At 35.1% G+C, this 21,864-nt stretch overlaps 1 protein-coding gene across 2 annotated transcripts in view; it reads left to right on the forward strand.

Moving 5' to 3' along the window:
- The window catches only part of LOC149778798 (suppressor APC domain-containing protein 2-like), a 36,546-nt gene that overhangs the window by 11,165 nt on the left and 3,517 nt on the right, over positions 1-21,864 (forward strand). The window contains exons 2-6 of one of the 2 annotated variants that reach the window (XR_016415546.1): positions 1,577-1,716; positions 3,325-3,468; positions 6,597-6,698; positions 9,751-9,852; positions 11,552-11,838. Coding sequence is in view for 1 of the 2 variants with exons in the window: in XM_089939552.1 (XP_089795678.1) it covers positions 1,577-1,716; positions 3,325-3,468; positions 6,597-6,698; positions 9,751-9,852; positions 11,552-11,674 (611 nt within the window). In the remaining variant the exon portion in view is untranslated. Of the gene's footprint in view, positions 1-1,576; positions 1,717-3,324; positions 3,469-6,596; positions 6,699-9,750; positions 9,853-11,551; positions 20,458-21,864 lie in introns of those variants that run through there. The other variant, XM_089939552.1, reaches the window with a different exon arrangement.

Consider the following 21,864-nt stretch of genomic DNA (forward strand, 5'->3'; position numbering starts at 1 on the left):
GTTAAGACCATCTGCAAACTGCACAGACCAAAATCTGCTGTCACATAATACGCTGTCAGATCTAGGTCTGTACAGTTTGTTATGAGTAGTCAGTAGAACAAATAATGCAGACCCTGATCTGCAGGCATAATAAGGTACAACAGATCAGGATCTTTGCTGTTTGCCTCGGCATATAAACAAGTATATATTGTAGTATCTGCATTTATGTGGACATATTACATGTAATTGTGATTGGTCCTGTCCACCTGTGCAACCATCAAAACAGAAGTCATAAACACTAGGTACAACCTTATAGGGTGGGGTGGGAGATAACGAGCAGCCGTGGGGGTGGGGTCTTGCAAAGAGAATCTGGGAGGATGGTTATCTTTCAGTATTGTGTCTCATGAGGGTGATTTTACATGACAATGATTTTAATTGCATCATTACTTGAAGTGATATGACTGATGCCAGTTTGTCTTCAGATATGGCTACTGCTGAAAAAATTATTTTTAAGAAAAACTCAAATACAGCTGAACATAATTGAACCAAATATAACAGAAAGCATCCTGGCACAAAGAACCTCCAGACTGATACACGATGATGTAAATTGGCCATAAAATATGGCTATTGTTACAAAAACCAAAAATACTCAAAATGGCATTTTTCATTTAAAAAAACATCAGATCAGATAGTTTTACCTAACTAACTTGGTTGTTAAAGACTGCATCAGTTCATAATAACTTAATATATATTATATGTAGAAGTGATATACACTTAGATACTTTCATCATTAGGAATTGTAATTATAGCTGTTTCTCATTATACTGTACATCATTTTAGCTTGATTCTGTGTATAAAATAGTTTACTATGGACATCATGACAAAAATCATACCAATGTATATCAATGTGGGTTGAAGAAAAGTATGGTGAAACTTTGTCTTATATCTTCATAGTCTTTTCAGCGTACAATTAATGAACAAATTTTAATAATGCCTGCTATACCAGGGTTCTGTATATTATACATGGTTCATTCGGCCTTTGAAGGTCTTTGACAGTTTGGGGAAAATGAGGTAGCATTTTCAAGGCCTTGAAAGTTTGGGAAAATCAAGCAGATTTCACTGAGGTCTTTAAAAATTGAAATAAACCCAAACTTTTTAATTTATTTCCATAATCACAAATAAAATTGACTAAGGTTGTTAGATTCGGATGTAGTCAAGTTTTCCTGGTTTCATTCTTTTGATCACTCGTTCAGTTTCATTTCATCATTAAACAATATTGTAGTATTTTGCATTTGTTGTTTCTCATATAACACCTTTTTACAAAATTTTAGTGAAATTAGGTCTTGGAAATCTATGTTTGTGGTCTTTGAAAGTTTGGGAAAAGTCTTTGAATTTATCATGCAGAATTCTATATGAACCCTGTTACACAGTTCTCAATGTATTGCTATTTGACACATAATGTTGTTGGTATTTCTGGACCCCAACTGTCACATTATGAGGGTGTGCTGTATCTAGGTTGATTATTTCACAAAATAATAAGGAAGAATTATAACTCTACAATTTTGAATAATTTTTTAAAAATATTTTTATTCCACAGTAAATATAGAGCAGTTAAGACAACATGCTAGCAGTCCACATACTGTTACTTCCACTACTTCTAGTCATGCTCCAAAAGTTGGTGTGCGCCGACAGAACTCAAGACGTCATACTCTTTCCAGTGGTGTGGATTATAACATGGTAGGTTTTAATTAAACAATAAAATTATAGAGTTTAATGTGTACAGTCTTTCTTTACAAGAGCAAGAGGTTTATATAGCACAGAGCTAGCACACTTAACACACTCACTTATATGGTGCCATTTTCAGTTCTCATTTTCACTGGTATGTGTAACTGTTTCAACCCCATCCACCCCAATCCGAATCATTACTTTTTATTTTTTGAGGGTTCTCAGGTTTTGTCTCCTCCTAGTCTGTCCTAACAGCAGATGCTCTCTTTGATACCTATACCATATGTTGGAAATGTTTGTCAGTTTTATCCTCAACTTTACTAAACAAACTTGATTCCTCATTGATATTAATAGACAAACTTGCTCCTTAAAAAATATATTGAATAAATTTTCAGATAAATTTTTTGAAACTCAGAAGCAGAAATGGTTCTTGGATGATTTTCTGGTTTGTTTTTAGATGGTTTACATGGTGGATTGTCTCTTGTCTGTGTTGCCAGTGCTCCAGCTGGGAACAATGTCAAATAGTTGCACAAGTCAAAATTTGTTCCCTCCAGTTTCTTGAATCTTTTTTTTTGTAGTTGTTACACCACAAATTCAACCCCTTTGGCAATTAATAAACTCATTTAAAGATCAAATTCTGTAGCCATTTTTACTTACCATTGTCAGTCTATAGATATGTTGTTAACTATTGGATACCTGGTTCATGGTACATACCATCCTATTTCTTGAGAGTCACCAGTTAGGCACCATTTTAAATGTCTAGCTAAACAGGGGTAAAGTTTTCTTCAAACTCTGAGGTATTTTAAACCATGTCTTTAATCTTCACATTATTTGCTTAGTCTTTCTTACTTTATCTTGATTTTTAAACTTTCAAAAGAAGATTTCAGTGACAGAGTATTTGGTCTCTCCCTATCATGTTTGGTGTCCTTTGGAAACACCAGCATCTTATGAGATCTTATTGTCAAGCATTTTATTGAAAATATTGTTGTCAACTTCGGCTAACTTGAATTTCTTGGCAGTAATATTTCAAGTTGTAGAAGTAGTTCCAGGCTGGGTGTATCAGTATATACTACATCTTTCTCCACCATCATTGATACTGTGACTCGATGGCTTGGGCACATTGTGATGGTTCATCATGGCAGGGTGGAAGTCATAATCAGTATTTATAGACAGAGTAGGATTGCCAGTAAAAACCTTTCATTTTCATTCCATTGAATTGACATTTTTTAAACAATAAACATATTTTACAAGTAGTTTTATTACTTGACAGGGATGAGGGAGAAATATTTAATCCCCTGCATAATGACAATCAAAGGTTTTAAGGCATATCGGACAGATGAGCAGTGTCAGACCCACATTGTAGTCTTCCTTTACTACAAAATGACTTTTTCTGTTGTTTTGTTATTGATGGCACAAATTAGATTCATTTGTTTTATATGTTTATCATTTATATCATTTGTTTGCAAACAAGTATAGATAACTTTCCAGCAATTTTATGTTAAATTTGGGGGGGAAAATATGGATAATTTTTTGATTTTGTGCAGATATCAGTTGTAGCCAAAGGACATTGTTTAAATGTTTCAGACCTAAGATAAACGATTGTTGTTTTATCTTTATCAGCTGAAGCGGATGAAGCAGCTGGAACAAGAAAAAGACCTGCTTCTACAGGGTCTAGAAGTGGTGGAGAGAACACGTGACTGGTATCACCGGCAGATCCTTGTTGTCAGCGAGAAACAGAAAGCTCTCGGCAGGGCTTCCTACTCAGTACGTGCTCTCCCTCTCTATGACTTTTCCTCTTTTGGCAATGAGACACATTGGCTTAGTGGTGAAAATACTGGACAAGTGACCAGAACGGTCTGGGTTTGAAACCTGCTCAGACTAAGCCACTTTGGTGTGTCTGAGGTGGCACTTTACTCCTATTGCTTAAGCACAATGGTACATCACTGGTCTAAACATTGTACTCCTTTTGCTTCTGCATTGTGGTTTGTATCTAGGCCAGTTGACCATTTGTCACTGTGCTGTTCGATTAACCAATCAGCAAGCATAAATTAGACACACCTCCATGTATCATTTACATCTGCCATTTTCCTCTGACCATCTGACTGTCAGGATAATACATTTGGCTATTGTAAATATTTAAAACTTTTGCAATGGTTTGTTAATAATTGTGGGATTGATAATGGTGAAAAGGAGTCCGGGGGTGGGGGGGGGGCATTATAATTCTTCCAGTCAATATCCAGATTGTCTAAATGGGGAAGTTAGGTTTATTCTTTTATCAAAACCTTGAAAAAACTGGATAAAAACATATGATCAAGAACACAATTGAAGGCAATTATAATATTATTTTAGCAAGAAAAATATGTAGAAAAGCAAAAGTTTTTAGTCTATAATTGTAAGATACAGATAAGAAAATAGAACTTGAAAAAATATGTAAAAACTGAATATGCCTAGAATATGTGTCCTTAACTTCAGGATTTGTTCAATATATTTTTTCTTCTTTAGGAGGCACAGGACCTTAGATCGTATTATCTCATCATTTGAAAATGTATTTGTAATGTTGGCTTGTCCCAAAATAATGCTTCATCATCTCGATCATTTAGACACTGGAATGATTCTTAACTTTCAGTCATTGAGCTGAAGGAGGGGTGGCGATGAGAAATGCAATTAAGAAATAGAAATTCAATGCTTTCAAACATTTTTCTTCAGATATATTAAGCATGTACAGTAGTCCCTCTCTTGAATGGCCACCCGCTTCTTACGGCCAGAATCCCTTGGCACCGATGAGTTTGTATTCAAAAGTACCCCTCAAGAACAGCCACCTCTCTAATGTGACCAGCAGCATATTAGTACAAAAATGTAAAATGTTCCCCTCACAAGCGGCCGCTTTTTTCAAATATATCCAGAACCAATAATTAATTCATATCATGACATAAAGTAAGTAATCAGATTTTCTCTATCGTCAGTATGTGTCTCCCAATGTCAAGTTTCTGTTACTGAAAGAAGTGTTGACTAAAGTACATGTAACACTAAGATTAATATTATATCATTGTCTATAAAAGCCGACGTTTACAGCAGATGGGCTTAACGATGTTATTATAGAGTTTTGGGCTTTACACATCTGTCGAGTTCTTCTCTTTGATGATTACAACTGGACGTAATTGTCAAGATCATAACAGGGTCAGCATATGCTCAAAATAGATTTTGTGCATTAAACACACACACACAGAAATTAAACTTGACCTTGAACAAAACAGGATACCAGACAGAGACCAAAAAATCTCTTGACAATACATTTATCGCTTCCTTTATGAAGAAGGCATTTTGTCCACTCGACAAATGTTTCATCTGCATAATTAAATCGCATACAGTTAGCAACATCCAAATAAATCATTACCAGACATTAACATGTCATCACATAAACATAGATGTTTTATTTTAGAAAAAAGTAAGTTATTCTACTCGACGACATCGGGGGATTTCGGGCGGTGGGGGGCTTGCAGAACAATTTTATGTAGAAAAGACTTGAATAAAACAATTATGTTGGAACAACGTCATAACCGATAATGAGGAAAATGGAGCACGTGGAAAGAGAATTATACCAAGATTTGAATGACGTTTTTGAATGGTTTTGCAGTGTGCATGACAACTTTACTGGCTAGCATATCATGCTTACACCAAGAATAAGAACTGTTAATGTATATTCAGTTGAAATAAGTCTGTTATTGTAACAGGAAGAACCTTTTAATAATTAATGTTACTTTTAAACAAAGATATTTAATTTAAATAAAGATATTAAGTGCTTTGAAGTATGTAGCTTTCTTACAAGGTACAGTACATATACTTCTCACAAAAAATGTAGTCCCCCTCTGGAAAGGCCACCTGTCTTATAAAGCCACTTTCCTAGTGCAGAAGGGGTGGCCATATAAGAGGAGGACCACTGTATTTACATGCATAATTTATTACAATTCCATCTCTCGCACAGAACTTTTTATGAATTTGTTTATAAATTCTTAATTTCATTTTCCTCCATGGAAACATAAACAAAAATCAGTTAAAATTAATAAAGAGAAGAATATATAGGAAATACATTTTGGAGTGATTTTCGTTTTACAGCAGTATGTTCTAAAGTGGCTTTAATTTTGATTTTCATGATTTACTGAAATAAAATTTGAAACACAAATATAAATATTGTCCACTGCAGTACAACATATGCATATTGATAATTTTATGATGTGCCCAACAGAATGTGAAATATTAGGAGAAGACTTGCCTTGTAAGTTTGTGGAAGAAGGTGCTAGTTTGTGTGGCTAGGGAATCAAAAAGGCTGATATGGAAGTGCACACATTTTGTGATGTCACCTGCAAACAATTGATTGCTTCTGCACAGTTGTGTGCCAGTAGTTTATGCACTTTATTTTAGTTGCCTCAGCACAATTGTGAGTCTCTGGACCAGGCACTTTACTCCCCACCACAATGCAGCATTTCTTGTGTTAATCAGTCAAACCTGTTTTGGCAGAGCTGCGTTACCTCAATAGTGTGATGAACTCATGACCAGAAGGTTGCATGTTTGAATCATACCATCATGTCAGTCCAGGTCTGAACTCATGACCAGAAGGTTGCATGTTTGAATGATACCATCATGTCAGCCCAGGTCTGAACTCATGACCAGAAGGTTACATGCTTGAATGATACCCTCACATCATTCAAAGTATGCTGTCATGCTTTATTCCTGTGGCTAAATAATCATCATGTGTCACTGTGCCATAAAACGCCAATCCTAAACAAACTTCTTTCAGCATGTCTGTCCAGGGACCAACAAACTAAAATGTGTGCTCAGTGTTGGTCTTGTTAAAACCATTTGCTAAACATTATCCACTATTTATTACATTTCAGGACTATAATCTGGAGGCAAATCAGGAAAGAATGAATTTTCAGCGAGCTCGAATCATGGATGTGAATCAACACCTTTGCACACTCATTGAGAGCACAGAAAAGGTAATTTATATTGACACTGTCCTTGTGTCTTAGTGAACATTATAATTTCTGGAACCACATCCTATTTTTCTGGATTTTCCTGAATATATGTCAGTTGCTAATATTGCATAATACCATTCTAATTTCTTTGCCTTCATTGACTGCCTTGCAAAAAGTACTGTACATATATTTTGGGGTGAAACCATGTTGAAAAGTGAGCACATGTAATTTTGGTTGGTGGCTTAGATACAAATGTTTGAAGATATTTGCTAAATATTTTGGCCATACAGCTTAGTATAGAAATAAGTCTGTAGTTTAAAACAGCGTATTGGTCTCTTTTGTTTTGAATTGGAGTAACATAGGTTCTGTTCTACACTATTGGAAAATATGAAGCTTTGAGCTGAAAAGTTCTAACAAACATCGTGATACTATGTGAGTGTCTTCTTTAAGTATCCCAGGGTGGATCATATCAGGACTCCCTGCTTGGTAATTGTAGTATTTAAACATGCGTCTTTGACATCATTTATGCTGATGTGAATATTATTAAGAACAATACCAGAAGACGAGTATAAGGCAGGATAACTACAGCGTTATCTACAAAGGATTGTTTTGGTAAATATTTATTAAATAAATTTGCTTTATCAAGACTAGAATGAAAATTTTGGTTATTGTGTGTCAAAGCAAATGATAGTTTTCTTTTGTGCTTCAGAAATGTGTTGGCTATATTCCACTAAACCTGACTGACTTGAACCCAATGTATAGTGAGCCATGGATGAACCATAGTATTCTGTACACTCCATGAAACTAACATAATTAATTTATTAACTTGTAAAATTTGCATACACTTATTTGATGGAAGAATATCGTCTACTAATCTTTTTTCAGCATCAGCAATTGTTGGCATTGCAGATGATTGTTCACAAAGATTGTATTTAGTTGTAGCAGTTACCTCCCTTGGGCTAAAAACGTCTATCAGAAGACGGGATGAAATGACGTTATTTTATTAATGTCTAGTCTTCTTGTAGGTGATAATTTGTAATAATAATAATAATAATAATCCACATCATTGTGATATATATGTTGGAGTTCTTATGGCTAATAAAAAGTTCTTACAAAAATACCGCATTTTATATCATGGTTATTCAACTGCTCATTTTCCAGGAATTTTTATTTATTATAGAATAAATACCCAACAATGATAATTTAATTCTTATAATTCCAATTTACATTCTTTTTGACATAATAGCAGCAGATTTCATTAACAAAGCATTCACTTTTAGGTAGCTCGAAGTTTTCTTTCATTAGCCTCTTTACTGCGACAGAATACATAGCTCCATCTTCGTTAGCCAAGATTGGTCGTTTTTATATAGTAATATATCTTGAGTGTCAGAGTGTGGGGTCATAGCAGTTATCTAAGGAGCTTCTTATAATAATTTTTTTTAAATTAAAAATAATGGTTGATGTTGTTTAAACCAGGCTATTCTGCTTTTCACAATGCGCTTACGTATGGCCAGTGAACTCGTTACATTACCCTGACCTTTAACAGCTGCTGAAACATACTATCAGTGCGAAATGCAATAAATTCTGAAGATTGGCTTGTAAAGCCTGCTATACCATATGCCTTCTTTGGTAAAAGGAGAGAGTATTGGAGTGCAGGAAGGTCTATGCAAGTACATCGCTGTAACTTCCAATGGGCAGTTTTAATCTGGGGTTTGTAAATTTTAGTCATAAATCACAGGGTTGATGGGGTGCTTGTTGTTATTATTATGGTGCAAAGTGTTGATACAGATGAAACTTCACATAAAATAAACTGGAAACAGGGAACCAAAAGTAGTCCACAGAATTTATTGATATGTAAAAAATTCCAGATCAGATTCTCATGACTGTTTACATCCAATGAAATCGAAGAAAATGAAGTCAATTCATAAAAATTGGAATTATTAGGCAAGAAAAGTGTTTTACCTGTTTATTTATTGTGTTCATTTGATTGTTAGTACATTTGTATATTTGTGTGTTCATTCCTAGTTACAGTACATCTCCACTTAACTTAAAATGAAGGTAACTTACATATCAGGGGCCCCGAGTGGCCGAGTGGTCTAAAGCGCTCTCCATTACGGATCACTGCCATCTCACCTCTGTCTGCGTGGGTTCGAGTCTCGGAATCGGCCAATGTGGGTATGTGAGAAAGATTGCTAGTAGCTTCTCGAGGGTCGGTGGTTCTTTCCAGGGATTTTCCGGGTTCTTCCTCCACCATTAATACTGGCCGCCATGTATAGCCTAATGTGTGCTGAAAAATGGCGTTAAACCCTACAACAACAGCAAAAATTTACATATGAAAGCAGATCACTAGGATGTACTTTCAACGATTTATTGAATGTTGCTAGAAATGGTATCTAATGTGAATACCATTATTTAGTCACCACTAAAGTTGTGCTGTACAACAGTACTGAGTCATTGTGACCTAATTTCCAAGACATACTGAATGTGGCTTGAAACTTTTGTATGTTCTCCTATTGATATAATGGACCTCTGGTTGCCTACTGGTTAGAGCATCCACCTTGTATGCTGAAGGTCATGGGTTCAAACCACAGCCGAGTCATACCAAAAGACTTATAATAATGGTACTTGCAGCTGCCTCGCTTGGCACTTAGCAGTCAGAGATTAGTGTTAGTTCTGGTCTGTCAGGTGTCAGGATAATGTGACTGGGTGGGACATTATGCTACATGCCTGTGGCATGATGCCCCAGTTCTAGACATCACTATAAACTGGAACACTACAGACATCGTAGTGATATGACTGAAAAATTGTTAATGCTACATTAAAAATAGATCATTCAACAATACACCCTTTTGGTGGCAGCTGGTGAAAGGGTATATCAACAGGTGTGTGTGTGTGTTTTGATTTTTAATGTAGCTTTAACAATTTTTCCAGTACCAAAAGTATGTCAGTGTCTGTTATATAGTACCTTGAAGACTTGTTTTACATATTCTGATTCATTCAGCAGGGATAAGGTGGGTATCTTGTAAGCTTATTCTGAACAACAGTTTCAGTGTATTCTTGTCCTACATTTCAGGGCTTTCCTATTCACATGAATCTTGCAATACAGACGACCCCAACATACTCAGATGAGGCCACCATTAGGATGCTTAAGGATCAGAACAAACAGTTAACAGAGGTAATTTAGGCCACATACATTTTGAAGTTTTATAAACATTACTTTAATTGTACAAAGGTATAAAATGCTTTATCTTCAACTTCAAATTTTTGTAAACTTATTTATTATTGTTTGGTGTGTGTGTGTGTGTATATATATATATATATATATATATATATATATATATATATATATATATATATATATATATATTGTAGCGTGTATTTGTTTCATCATTTGGTTTAAACCATTTTTGTTTTTAATAAATAATTTATATAGGTCACAGCCTCCTATCCCCTATAACTGTAATAAGTAAACTGTGTATGCGCAACCCCACAGATTATAATGAGTGAAAGTGGAAGTGACCTGTATGTAACCAAACAAGAAAATTCTCATGGGTGTACATGTATAACAAAAAATTGAGGGTAAGAAAACTAAGATATGTGCTTTAGATATCCTGTAAATAAGCAAATGGTGAAAACTGTAAAAGATGAAGGAAACCACAGACCATTTGTATGTGACCACATACCCATGTATGTACCAAAGCAGCTATTGAACTACAAAGGTACAAAGCAAGTATATTACTCAAAATACTTTGATGGATCTTACCTGTGGCTATAGTAGCAAGTAACCACCCATCCATGGCTTGTAATATCGATTTCTTTCCTCTACAGACATCACTGAGAGTATGTGGTATTGTGCCATTTCATAACCAGATTAGTGAATCCAGACCTTTTAGTCTAATAGAATGTTGGAAGCAAAAGAACCATGTATGGTCAGTTCCCTACAGTGACAGCTTGACTCTGTGTATCCCTTAGTGTTATATTTGATGTCTCCTGTAACTCTTAGTAGCTGGTAGTGGGGTGAATCTGAGAGACATGGGACTGATGTCAAGTTAAGCACTGGGGGTGTGTAGTAATTGAGGTACTACTGCAACAATTTACTAACCAGTATGCTAGTCCAGACCATTTAATCTATTGGTATGAGCACCTGACCATGTTTGATTTTAAATGGTGCAGCTACACTTAATGTATCCCTTTGAATTACATTTGGTCCTCATTGGACTTGTTAAACTCACAGTAGCTACAGGAAACTGCACCAGTGGCCTCTGATGTGGGAGGTCATGGGTTCGAACGCTGGCCAAGTGATACCATGATACCAATGACTTAAACTAAAATGGTACTAGCAGATGCCTTTCTAGGTGCTCAGCATTAAGAGGTTAGTGTTAGGACTGGTTGGCCTGGTGTCAGGATAATGTGACTGGGTGGGACATGATGCCACATGTCTGCAGCATGATGCCTCAGTGCTAGACATAACTGTAAACTGCCACACTGCAGACATCATAGCAATATGACTGAAAAAATGTTAAAGCTATGTTAAAAATCCAAATGTCACACACACACACACGCACACACACACACACTCACACATTAGCTACAAGAGCAGTGGAGGATGCTTTTTGAGTACTGAAAGATGATCCTGAGTTACATTTGATGATGGGGAGATAGGTTAGTTATAGAAATATTCAGATCTTCTGTTATAGTGTTATATGTACCAGACTGCAGATGAAAACAAGTTTAATTCCTGATAGCAAAAGCCGGACATATGTAGCTTTAGCTTCATTCAACTTCCTGAATAAATAACATAAACAAGTTTCCATTTTCTTAAAACATACTGTGATAATATAGTTTTATTGACTTTTGTAACCATTTTTTTTCAGGAGGTTAGTCATAAGAATGACAGAATAACACAGCTAGAACAGGAGAAAGGAAGTCTAATCAGAGAACTTTTCGACTCCAAGTCAAAAAACAAATCTAACTATGATGATACCACATTCATGTGAGGGGGAAATATTTTGCAGTCCAACTGCATTCCCCATTGGTGTTCTTGCATTGCTCAAACTGCCTGTAGAGACAGTTCTTTTTAACAGTGCTATGTTGAGAACCATTTCTCTATGGGTAAAAGTTGATCGAGTTGTTGGTGCAGGTTTCATATCATAAATTGCATGTAAGTTTTGAGTGCTTATAAATTTTGCCTTATATGTAATCCTGTATGAACTGTATACACAATGATCTCTTACTCTTTCATTGGTCAAGGAAGCCAAATGAATGTTCTGTGATATAAGTGATGTCATGTTCTACTGAAATAGGGGGCACTGTAATTATGAGTGTTTATAAAACACATATCCTCATGCTTCCCATCCCCACCCTGAAAAAATTCTGCCCCAGGGAAAGAGTCCAGAGAGAGAAGGATGCAAGGTTCAGTCAAGTTCCATATATGAATTCTTCTTGTCATTAAGTGTATATATGGTATATGTGGCTATTGGGTGGGGATGACAGTAGTTTTGAAAGTTATTACTCGGGGGTTAAGTCCCCCAAATAGTGATGGACCCACATGGCAATGACATTTGCATTTATGATGTTATCTTTTCACACAAAGTAAGTGTTTTATTGTTATGTTGTGGGGTTGGGTTATTTTTTCAGAATATTTCAGGTTTATGCCAAATCACATCAACCCCCATATCATCCCAACCCCATTCCCTGTGGCTGCGTCAAAATATAAAGCTCATCATGCATATTACATCTGTAGATGGCCCCCTATCATATCCAAAAGATTGAAGTTGAACAAAAACATTCATAGACAGGCAGGATCACATGATTCCTGCTTTTTCTCTTAATTACATGGAGATAAGTACGTTCATCCCAGAATGAGACCCATTACCATACAGATGTTATATAAGGGACTGTGCTATCCTTAGGTGCTTATATTGAAGGATTAAGAGTATCAATTTTCATGGTTTAAAGAAAGAGACATTTTCATGTGTACTTAAATTCATGGTTATGCCAGTCAAAGATTGTATATTTTGCATGTATTTATTTTTTATTTCATGGGTTAACCTCAATAGATGCCCCAAATGCAGAATAAAAAAGAACAAAACTAAAAGCACAACAAATGATGGTCGTTTCAATGGTTGAAACTTTACTACCACATGGATAAGCACAAATTGAACTCCTGTCAAGATAAATTACTTACATTCAAAGGAGTCTATGCAGGCAACGCTAAGCTACAAATTAGTTATTAAAGTACATGTGTATGATCCCTTTCTTTAAATACTGTCCATAAAGATGCACATATATTAATTTTTGTCAACCTTGATGTTAACAAAGTGGCTTCAGAACAGTAAAAATCAACTTAGATCCCTGTAATTTGAGAAAATGTTGTTATTCCACATGTGACTCATAGATGTGACCAGCTGCCTATATTCAGTTCATGTAGCAAGCAATGTCAACATATGATGTGTTCTGAGCCCATCAAAGTATGAAGATGTTAACGAAATTGAAAAACAATGGAATCACTCCAGTGTTTGATCCTGCCTCATGTACGATCCGACTTAAGTCATTCGACTTAAAACATTGTCAATGAAGCTGACAGATTCTGAATTGCAGATTTCATAAAAATGCACAAAAGGTCAGACCTAATTATCCATGACTTTGAGAATACTGTACTTTTGTAATCCAACAGCTCCAGGATTATTTACCTGATAAACTGTGATGTGTGCTAGCCAACTTGATTAACGCAATGTTGATCCAGTGGTTCTGCCTGAAAATCAGTGAAATGCAAGGTACATGATTCTGTAATCAGTGTATAGTGTTTCATCAGTAATTGTGCCACAAGCAATAGTTATTATTTTAGTCCTTTTATTCATTGGGATTTAGTATGCATCAATAAATTGAGACATGCTTTCACAAGGATATAAATTCTTGATAACCTTTGATTAAATAAAGCATCAGTTTGAATAATTATTAAATATAAGTTTCGTTTCTAGTATAATTTTTCTCATTCTTCCTTTCATTTGCAGTTATAATGTTTGAAAATATCTTATGCTTTTTCTGATTTCTGTATGTATCAATTTAAGCGTGAATTAATATTACAAGTCAAGTTAAAAGAAAAATGTTAAAATAATGAATCAAATATTTTGCTCAACACAAGCCAGGTCTTTCTGGTATTGCAAATAAAGCAAGCCAATAATATTTTGTATTCAGTAAGTTGAATATATTTTTTAGAAGTTAATCTTTATACTATTTCAAGTTGAAAGTTGAAGAGATACTTTAAGAAAACAAGTCAACTAATGAAACTGCAGCATTTGACACAACAGTACTGATATGTCCACATTGCTCATTTTTAAGTTGGTTGGTTGGTTAGTTTTGACAACACTTTTAGTGCATTATCAGCTGTCATGCAGAGGAAATAACATAAATAAGTCAACTTTTGACAAGGCAGCATTTATATCTACACATTGCTCATTTTTAAGTTGGTTAGTTTTAACAACACTTTTAACAAATTATCAGCTGTCATGCAGAGGAAATGGTAGTTAAGGGCTTTTCCCAAGGACACACACTGAGGCAGCCTATCCAGACTGGCCTGGGTTGGTATTGAACCCATGTACCTTGGATTACAAGTCAAACACTATCAACTGAGTTACCATGGCCCTAAACAATTTTAAGATATTTATTTTATAAGCATTCCTGATATTGTGGAAATACTTTGTAAAGATACAAAATTAGCAAATATGAAAATAATCCTTGGGTGCTCAAATAGAAAAAAACTTTAAAGTTGCTGTTAGCTAAAGTACAAGTCATACAGATCATGTAGGCATTCAGAACTGACAATCAAATGACTTGATAAAAGCATCTTGATCAAGTTAACTGTACTGTTGATGTGTTTATCCTCTATTGTAACCAATTAGTTCATAATAACGGGACAAGATTTTATGGTCATTGTTGTTCTTTCACTTTGACTCCATCCATCTTCTCACTTTGTGACAAGAAGGAATAAAAATCAGTATCATATGTGCTTCTGATACAACATTTTCAGATCAGTATCACATGAGATGTATAAGATGGGCATATTATAAAGTCATTTCCTTAACTGGTAGGTACCTGGGGAAAGTAACATATGATAAAGCCCTGTCCTTGTCTAGTAGGTACCTTTTAAACAGAAGTTAAATATTTGGGTATAATGAATAAAGGGTGGTTCTTTATGTTTAGATGTCTGTGGTAGAAAGGTACATTTAAGGTGTTTTCTTTATAAATGTTATTATTTGTGTTATCATTGAATGAAAGAGTGCACATGGTTTTGCTGTAATTCTATGTAATTAATAGGCTTTGCTTGTGGAGCTACGCCATCGTCTTCCGTAGACGGACGGATGCCAAGAGCTTGTGTACCAGCTTTCAGCCTCTAGATAAATAATTGTAAATTGTTGTTTATTTAAATTCTAATGATCAATAAGTAATCTCATACAGTATGACTCTTATACTGATGATAAATTTAAATAAATAGACCACAACATGCCATGGCAAAAAAAGGCTTTTTAGAGGGTCTATATGGCCTCTATGGTGTGATGTGGTCTCTTTAAATGTATGATGTGTATTTGATTAATAATATTCTTTGCAAGTCATTGCTGCATGTTCATATTACCATTGTGTTATATTGTTATTCATTAAGCAGATTGTTTCAGTAAGTAATTTGAGTAAGTTATGTTTCACCTAAAATTGGGGGTCTGTAATACTTTACATTATCAGTCTACTCACTTATAAGTTATGTCCAACTGCAAACAACAACGACCCCAATCTGTCGTAGCATAAAGCATCTGCAGATCAGGGTCTCTTGTTTCTTCAAAATACTCCTAACAAACTGCACAGATCCAGGTCTGCTGGCACAGTTTGACTTGACTTACAGGCAAGTATCTACAGTATCAATTACCATTTCAAAATGACAATTCATCACCTAAATACCATAGGGTAAAGTATTCAGTAATTAACTTCGTGAATAATTTTTTTCGAAGATTAAGTTTAATTTGTGTTTTCTGGTAATTAGTGTTGGTTGAACTATGAAATTTATACAGTTAATTCACTTTTTTGGTGGGTATGGTATGGATTTTGAGTTTATTTTGGGGGTAGAGTATGGATATTGAGTTTTGGTAGAGACCTTGAATTTAAATACTCAGAAGTGATCCGTATCTTATATTGAATGAGTTGACTGTCCCATGAGATGCATACTCAACAAACGATCATCCATTTGTTAAGATAAATAGATCATATATTTGATGAGACATTTGAAAAAACTTAGCAATTTACGACCTGTCATGGCTCGTATGCACTGACTTTTATTGCAGAAAACCAATTTGATCTCAGTAATTGTCATAGTAAAAGATGCACTCAGCTGGCATGCATTTGTCTTTGTGTATTTTATACATGGAGTGTAAGACTTTCAACCAGTGCAGATTTGACGAATTTGTAAATACTCATTCCGCTATTAATTTATGGGCAATTAATGACATGATACTTTTTCAGACAGTGTTCATGTAATGAATCTTACTTGGGGATATGTGTTCAGCTAAGAGTAACATGAGAAAATGCACTCCCCCCCCAATTTTAAACATGTTAAATACCATATATACTCACATATAAGTCAAATCCAACTGCAAATTGAACAGACCAAGATCTGACATCATTTTATGTGCCTGTGATGTGGGTCCTTATAATTTTGGTGGGTGGTCAGTACATCAAATAATATAGAACCTAATCTGCCAGTGCCTTATACAATTACAAATCAAGTGTTGTTTGCAATTGTACTTGACTTATAAGCAAGTATATATGGTATTATCTGTATTTCACAAGCATTACTTACCTTATAACCAGGAAAATGCAAAGATTATATTAGTAATGTATTTAACACTGTAAACAACTGCAAATATTGTTGATCCATATCTGTATAATGTGCCAGTAGCCTCAATCCACCACACTTTTGTCACTGTGAAATTTTTGCCTTATGACGATTTGGAGTTTTCCTTGTAATTTCAAAACAAACCATTCCAAAAATTTGAAATAGTGATTTGATTGGCTGATGAGATGAGTACATGAGTGTAATGGTGAGATGACATCACATTTAACATAGACATTATCAGTTTTATTGTTTGAAAGAGACACGCCTCAAGCATCAGCATCTTGTTCAGATATGACAGTTATTAATACCCATTAAAGCTTACAATACGTTTTTTTTGAAAGTATGTCAATTTGAGTTTTGATATGGCAAGAAATATCTTAGTATTTTCACTTGTGCAAAGTTTGACTAAAACACCTGTTTATTAACAGTGCTTATTGATGTAAGCGTCTTTTGGCCAAAATCTCATAGACCATGAGCCAAAGCACATTATGTCACAAAGCAGTTTTGGGTCTACAGTGTTTTGCAGCCAGTGTGTTAATATATTAGACCAGCATTGTAACATTGTAAGTGCTGTGCTTTATGTACATCAGGCAATTATTTAAAGCTCAAATATTGTACGAAATATTATGGTTATCAAGCTTTTTGTGTGCTCTGCTGGTCATTTATGAGATTAGAGTTTATAGGTTGGCCTTTTGTCTGTCCATTAGCTTCAGTTTTTTTAATTGCTGCTCTTAAAATATATGAAGGATTACATTTTGCTTTACACATTCATCTCAAGGTCTGGTTGGTCCTAAATGAAAATGATATCACTCAGACATCCCATACGGCTGCCATGGGATCTATCTGAAAAATCCTTTTATTGCTGATCCTTCTGAATCGGAAGACATATCAACATGGCAGTTTCATCACGTGGCTTATTATGATGTTGTGTTGGTTCTAAATGAAAATTTTGCTGCTTTGGCTTCCAATATGACTACCATGATGTCCCTCTTGAAAATCTTATTGTTACTCTTCCTGAATGGATTGTCATATTGACATGGAGTTTTTTGCCGAAAGAGATATTATGATGTCTGCTTGGTCCTAAATGAAAATGGTATTGATCTACCATCCAATATGGCCAACATGGCAGCCATATTGAAAATCTTAGGCTTAGAAAGTTAAATCAGTATGGGTTCTTCACCAGAAAACTTCTTATGATGCATAGTGATCCTCAGAATGGCCAGCATGTTGGATGCCTTGACAGTCGTATTATTGCTGCTCCTCCTGAATGGATGGCCACATCGTCATGGGTTTTTCACCAAAAGAAATGGTATTTAGTTTATCTGAAATAAAAATGGTGCCAATCTTAAGTCCAATATGCCTGTCACAGCGACCAATTTAATAATTTTGTTATTAAGAATATCAGAGATGGTGAACACTCCGTTGAAAAGAAGAATGATTTGATCTTGGATTCCTGGAAAGAAATTCTTTTCGGCCATTGGATCATCTGTCCGATGAAGGGATGCTTGATTATATATACGTTTAAGACCGTAAAATCATGATTTTTGGGGTACATATTTTCATGGGTTTTATGGCTATTTAAAACCATGGTCTTAAACACCCAGTGAATGATGTTCTGTGGAAACAATGGGAGGCCTTCTTCAGTCAGTATAGTTAAGTGTTAATTCAGCTTGTGCCTGCATAACAGTTTTGTGCTTGTATAACATTATCCTAAATGAAAATGGTGTTGCTTCAAATATCCAACATGGCATCCACACTGGTCATCAAAAAATCTTGCTAAGGCCACTCCACCTGGGGGGTGGGTGGCCAAGTGGTCTAAAGCGCTCTCTGTTACGGATCACTGCCATCTCACCTCTCTCTGCATGTGTTCAAGTCTTGGATCGGCTATTGTGGGTAGGTAAAAAAACTTGCCAGTAGCTTATCTTGGATCGGTGGTTCTTTTCGGGGTTTGCCCCCGAGTTCTTCATCCACCATTAATACTGGCCACCTTGTATAGCCTATCACGTGCTGAAAAATGGCATTAAACCCTAAAACAACAACATCTACAACAAACACTGCCCCTGGGTGGCAGAGTAGTATAAAGTGGTTGCCTTTACCAATCACTCTATAAATGGGTTTTGACCAGGTTCGTCCTCCATCATTTTATGCTGGCTGTCATGTGTAGCCTATCTGGTGCTAAATAATTATATGAAACCCAATACAACATCTATTTCCACCTGGTCATATCTACATGGGATTTGTTGTCTAGTTGGTCTTGAATGAAAATGGTACTGCTCAGATATCCAATGTGACTGCCACATGGCTATCTTGAAAATCTTGTCACTGCTTTTGAATGAATGGTCATATCAGCATGGCGTTTTCAGCGAAAGACTTTTTGACTAATTGGTCCTAAATGGATATGTTTCTTATCTGATGTCCAAATGGTCACGATGGCAGATATATGAAAAATATTTTTACTTCTTCAAAATGGAAAGTCGTATTTACATGGTGTTTTCACTAGAAGATTTGTTAAGAAGCTTTCTAGGACCTCTATTGAAATAGTACTGACATCATGTCAGATATGAAAATCTTGTTATTGTTATTCCTCATAAATTGAAAGTCATTTTGAAAATGAATTTACACCAAAAGCCTTCTTGTGATATCTAGCTGGTCCGTAATGAAAATTTTATGGATCTGACATCCAGTATGCCTACCACAGCAGCTAATTTGAAAATCTTGTTATTACTGAAGAAAATTAGAGTCACTTTTTGGACACGCAACAGTTAAAACAATGGCATTGTATCTCCTGGATCTTTCAGCCAGCAGAACTGCAGTCCCTTTGAGGAACTTATGATGCAAATGGACTTAGTTTTCAGTTGGACTTAGTTTTCGGTTTAGAATCATCTTTAGCTTTAATTTTTAATAAATGTTCGAAGAATGAGCTGAAAAATATAGAATGGTTTGTATTTATTATCATAACGAGTTATCAATTAACAGTGTACCAAACAATGCAGACAATTCTTCACACTAAAATTCTGTACACAGCCATTTAGTATATTGTACAAAGGTGCACACTGTAATTTACAAAGCTGACATACTGGATTGAACAAGGGTTTCAAGGGATTCATTTAGTACAATTGGTTTCTAGAAGTCATTCCTGGAAATTACTTGCTGGTTTTATTTACTTTCTTTAAATAATTGAGATTTATTTAATGAACAGCAAATCTGGAGAAAAGAAATTTGTTTTCTCTAAGCATAGTATGCAATGCAAATGATGCATCCTTTACTGCATAGTGTGCAATGCAAATGATGCATCCTTTACTGCATAGTCTGCAATGCAAATGATGCATCCTTTACTGCATAGTATGCAATGCAAATGATGCATCCTTTACTGCATAGTGACTGAAAGGTATCTGATGAAAGAGGTGTACAGCGGATTTATATTTTACACCATTATTTATTAATATGCTTGCCTCAGCTTTATTTTCAGACACTAATAACTTATTGTAATAAAATTTTCATAATGACAGTGAATATTTCATCTAATTTATTTAAAATTGGATGTTGCTGCCATTGGAACAGAATGCTATTTAAATGATAGTTAATTACAGAAGAGTAAATATAAATACAAAATGTGTCAGAAATATCCTTTTCAGTTGTTATAGTTTGATTCCTATAATAAATTATGCATTTCAGTCTTATAAAATAAGTTTTCAAAGTTTGCAAATCAAAGATTGTGATTATTAACATTGTTGAGCTTTATTAATTTTGTTGATGTGTACTGGTGTTTGTCACTATTTATCAAATTTTTATAATTGAACATTCCAGTGTGGTTGATAGCTACTTTTGAGATTGCTTTCAAAATATTCATGTACATGCATTTATTTGGGGGAGATGTGAAATAAAAGAGTGACATATGAAGTTAATAGTATTTAGTATTATTCTTTACCTTCCTGCACATATCTGATATCTTCCAATGCCATTAAAACACTGTGAATTCATTTATTTTCAGTGTTTTCCATTTGTATACATTCAGCATATTAAGGTCTTTGTCCACCTGTATTTCTGTTCCTGCTATGTTTATACAGTTGTCCACCATATGTACCAAACTTTGTAAGTAACTTGCATTTGGGGCAATGAAGAAACCTATTGATTTCAACACATGATGGTCAAAGGTCGAGATCACTTGGACTGAAAGATGGAGAACTGATTCTACTCAATAACTTTGTAAATGGTTAGATTTTGACATAAGAAAGATACCTATTTTTTTTTGGGTTAAAATATCAAATATCATACAGACTCGCTGAAGAAAAATTGTTTCTGTGTGATTGATTGATTTTATTATTTCCAATTTTTGTGGATGTCCTGTATATAAATCAAGGAAGACATCTTATCATTTATTGGTTAAATGGACAAAAGTCAAGGTCATTTGGACTGAAACAACGAAAACAGTTGCTCTATTGAATATATTTTCCAATCACATTAACTCTTACTAACTGTTGTATCTAGCCTTTCCATAAAGACAAAAAAGATGCCTTCCATTTTCCCATGCCAGACAGAGTATAGAATTAGTATCTGTTGGAGAAAACTTCCAAAGTACCATACTACCTCCTTTGTTGCAGCTAGGTAGTTGCATGTATCCCAGGTATTCCTCCATTTAAGATTTCACTGACCAAAGACAACACTGTATCAATATACCATCCCAAATCCATTGGATTTCTGCATCCACCATCCGTCTGTAAAGTCAGTATTATTTGGTTGATTTTTCTTTGCTTGAAGAATTTATAACTTTTTGTTTCTCCTTTGAATACATTCCCCAATCACATTGTGTTAGGAATATTAGCCTGCCACCTTGCAAATCCAGCCCTACTCGAAGACGAAAAATCATCTTTCCCTGTCTATATCGATAGACAAGGGATGGTAACTCTTGCCCATTACCTCCCCTTTGCACTGCCAGGTGTCGCCAGTTTTTAGTTTTTGTACAGACCGCATATCGTACAATCCAGCCGTTTATATGTGCCTATGGGCCCATCCAACGCCTATTTTGGATTCATTGTGGGGATTTATTGATCTAATGCAGGTTGTATGCATTATTTTACCAATATCTGCCAATCCGTGAATGATTTTGTCACCTTTTTGGGATTTCGTCTTTTAATACCACCTTCCCACCGCTATTGTTTACCTTATACAATGTCATTATGAGGTAGTGTATCTATGACTTTGCTTGCTTAATCCATCCATCACATAGCTCTTCTTATCGAAATTCTGAAATGATGCTTGATATTTACGCTTAGTTTATTCATGCTGATTTGATAGAATTATTGTTTA

The sequence above is a fragment of the Sinohyriopsis cumingii genome, chromosome 17 (assembly GCF_028554795.1).
Source record: "Sinohyriopsis cumingii isolate HCF-2022 chromosome 17, ASM2855479v2, whole genome shotgun sequence".
NCBI classification, from domain to species: domain Eukaryota; kingdom Metazoa; phylum Mollusca; class Bivalvia; order Unionida; family Unionidae; genus Sinohyriopsis; species Sinohyriopsis cumingii.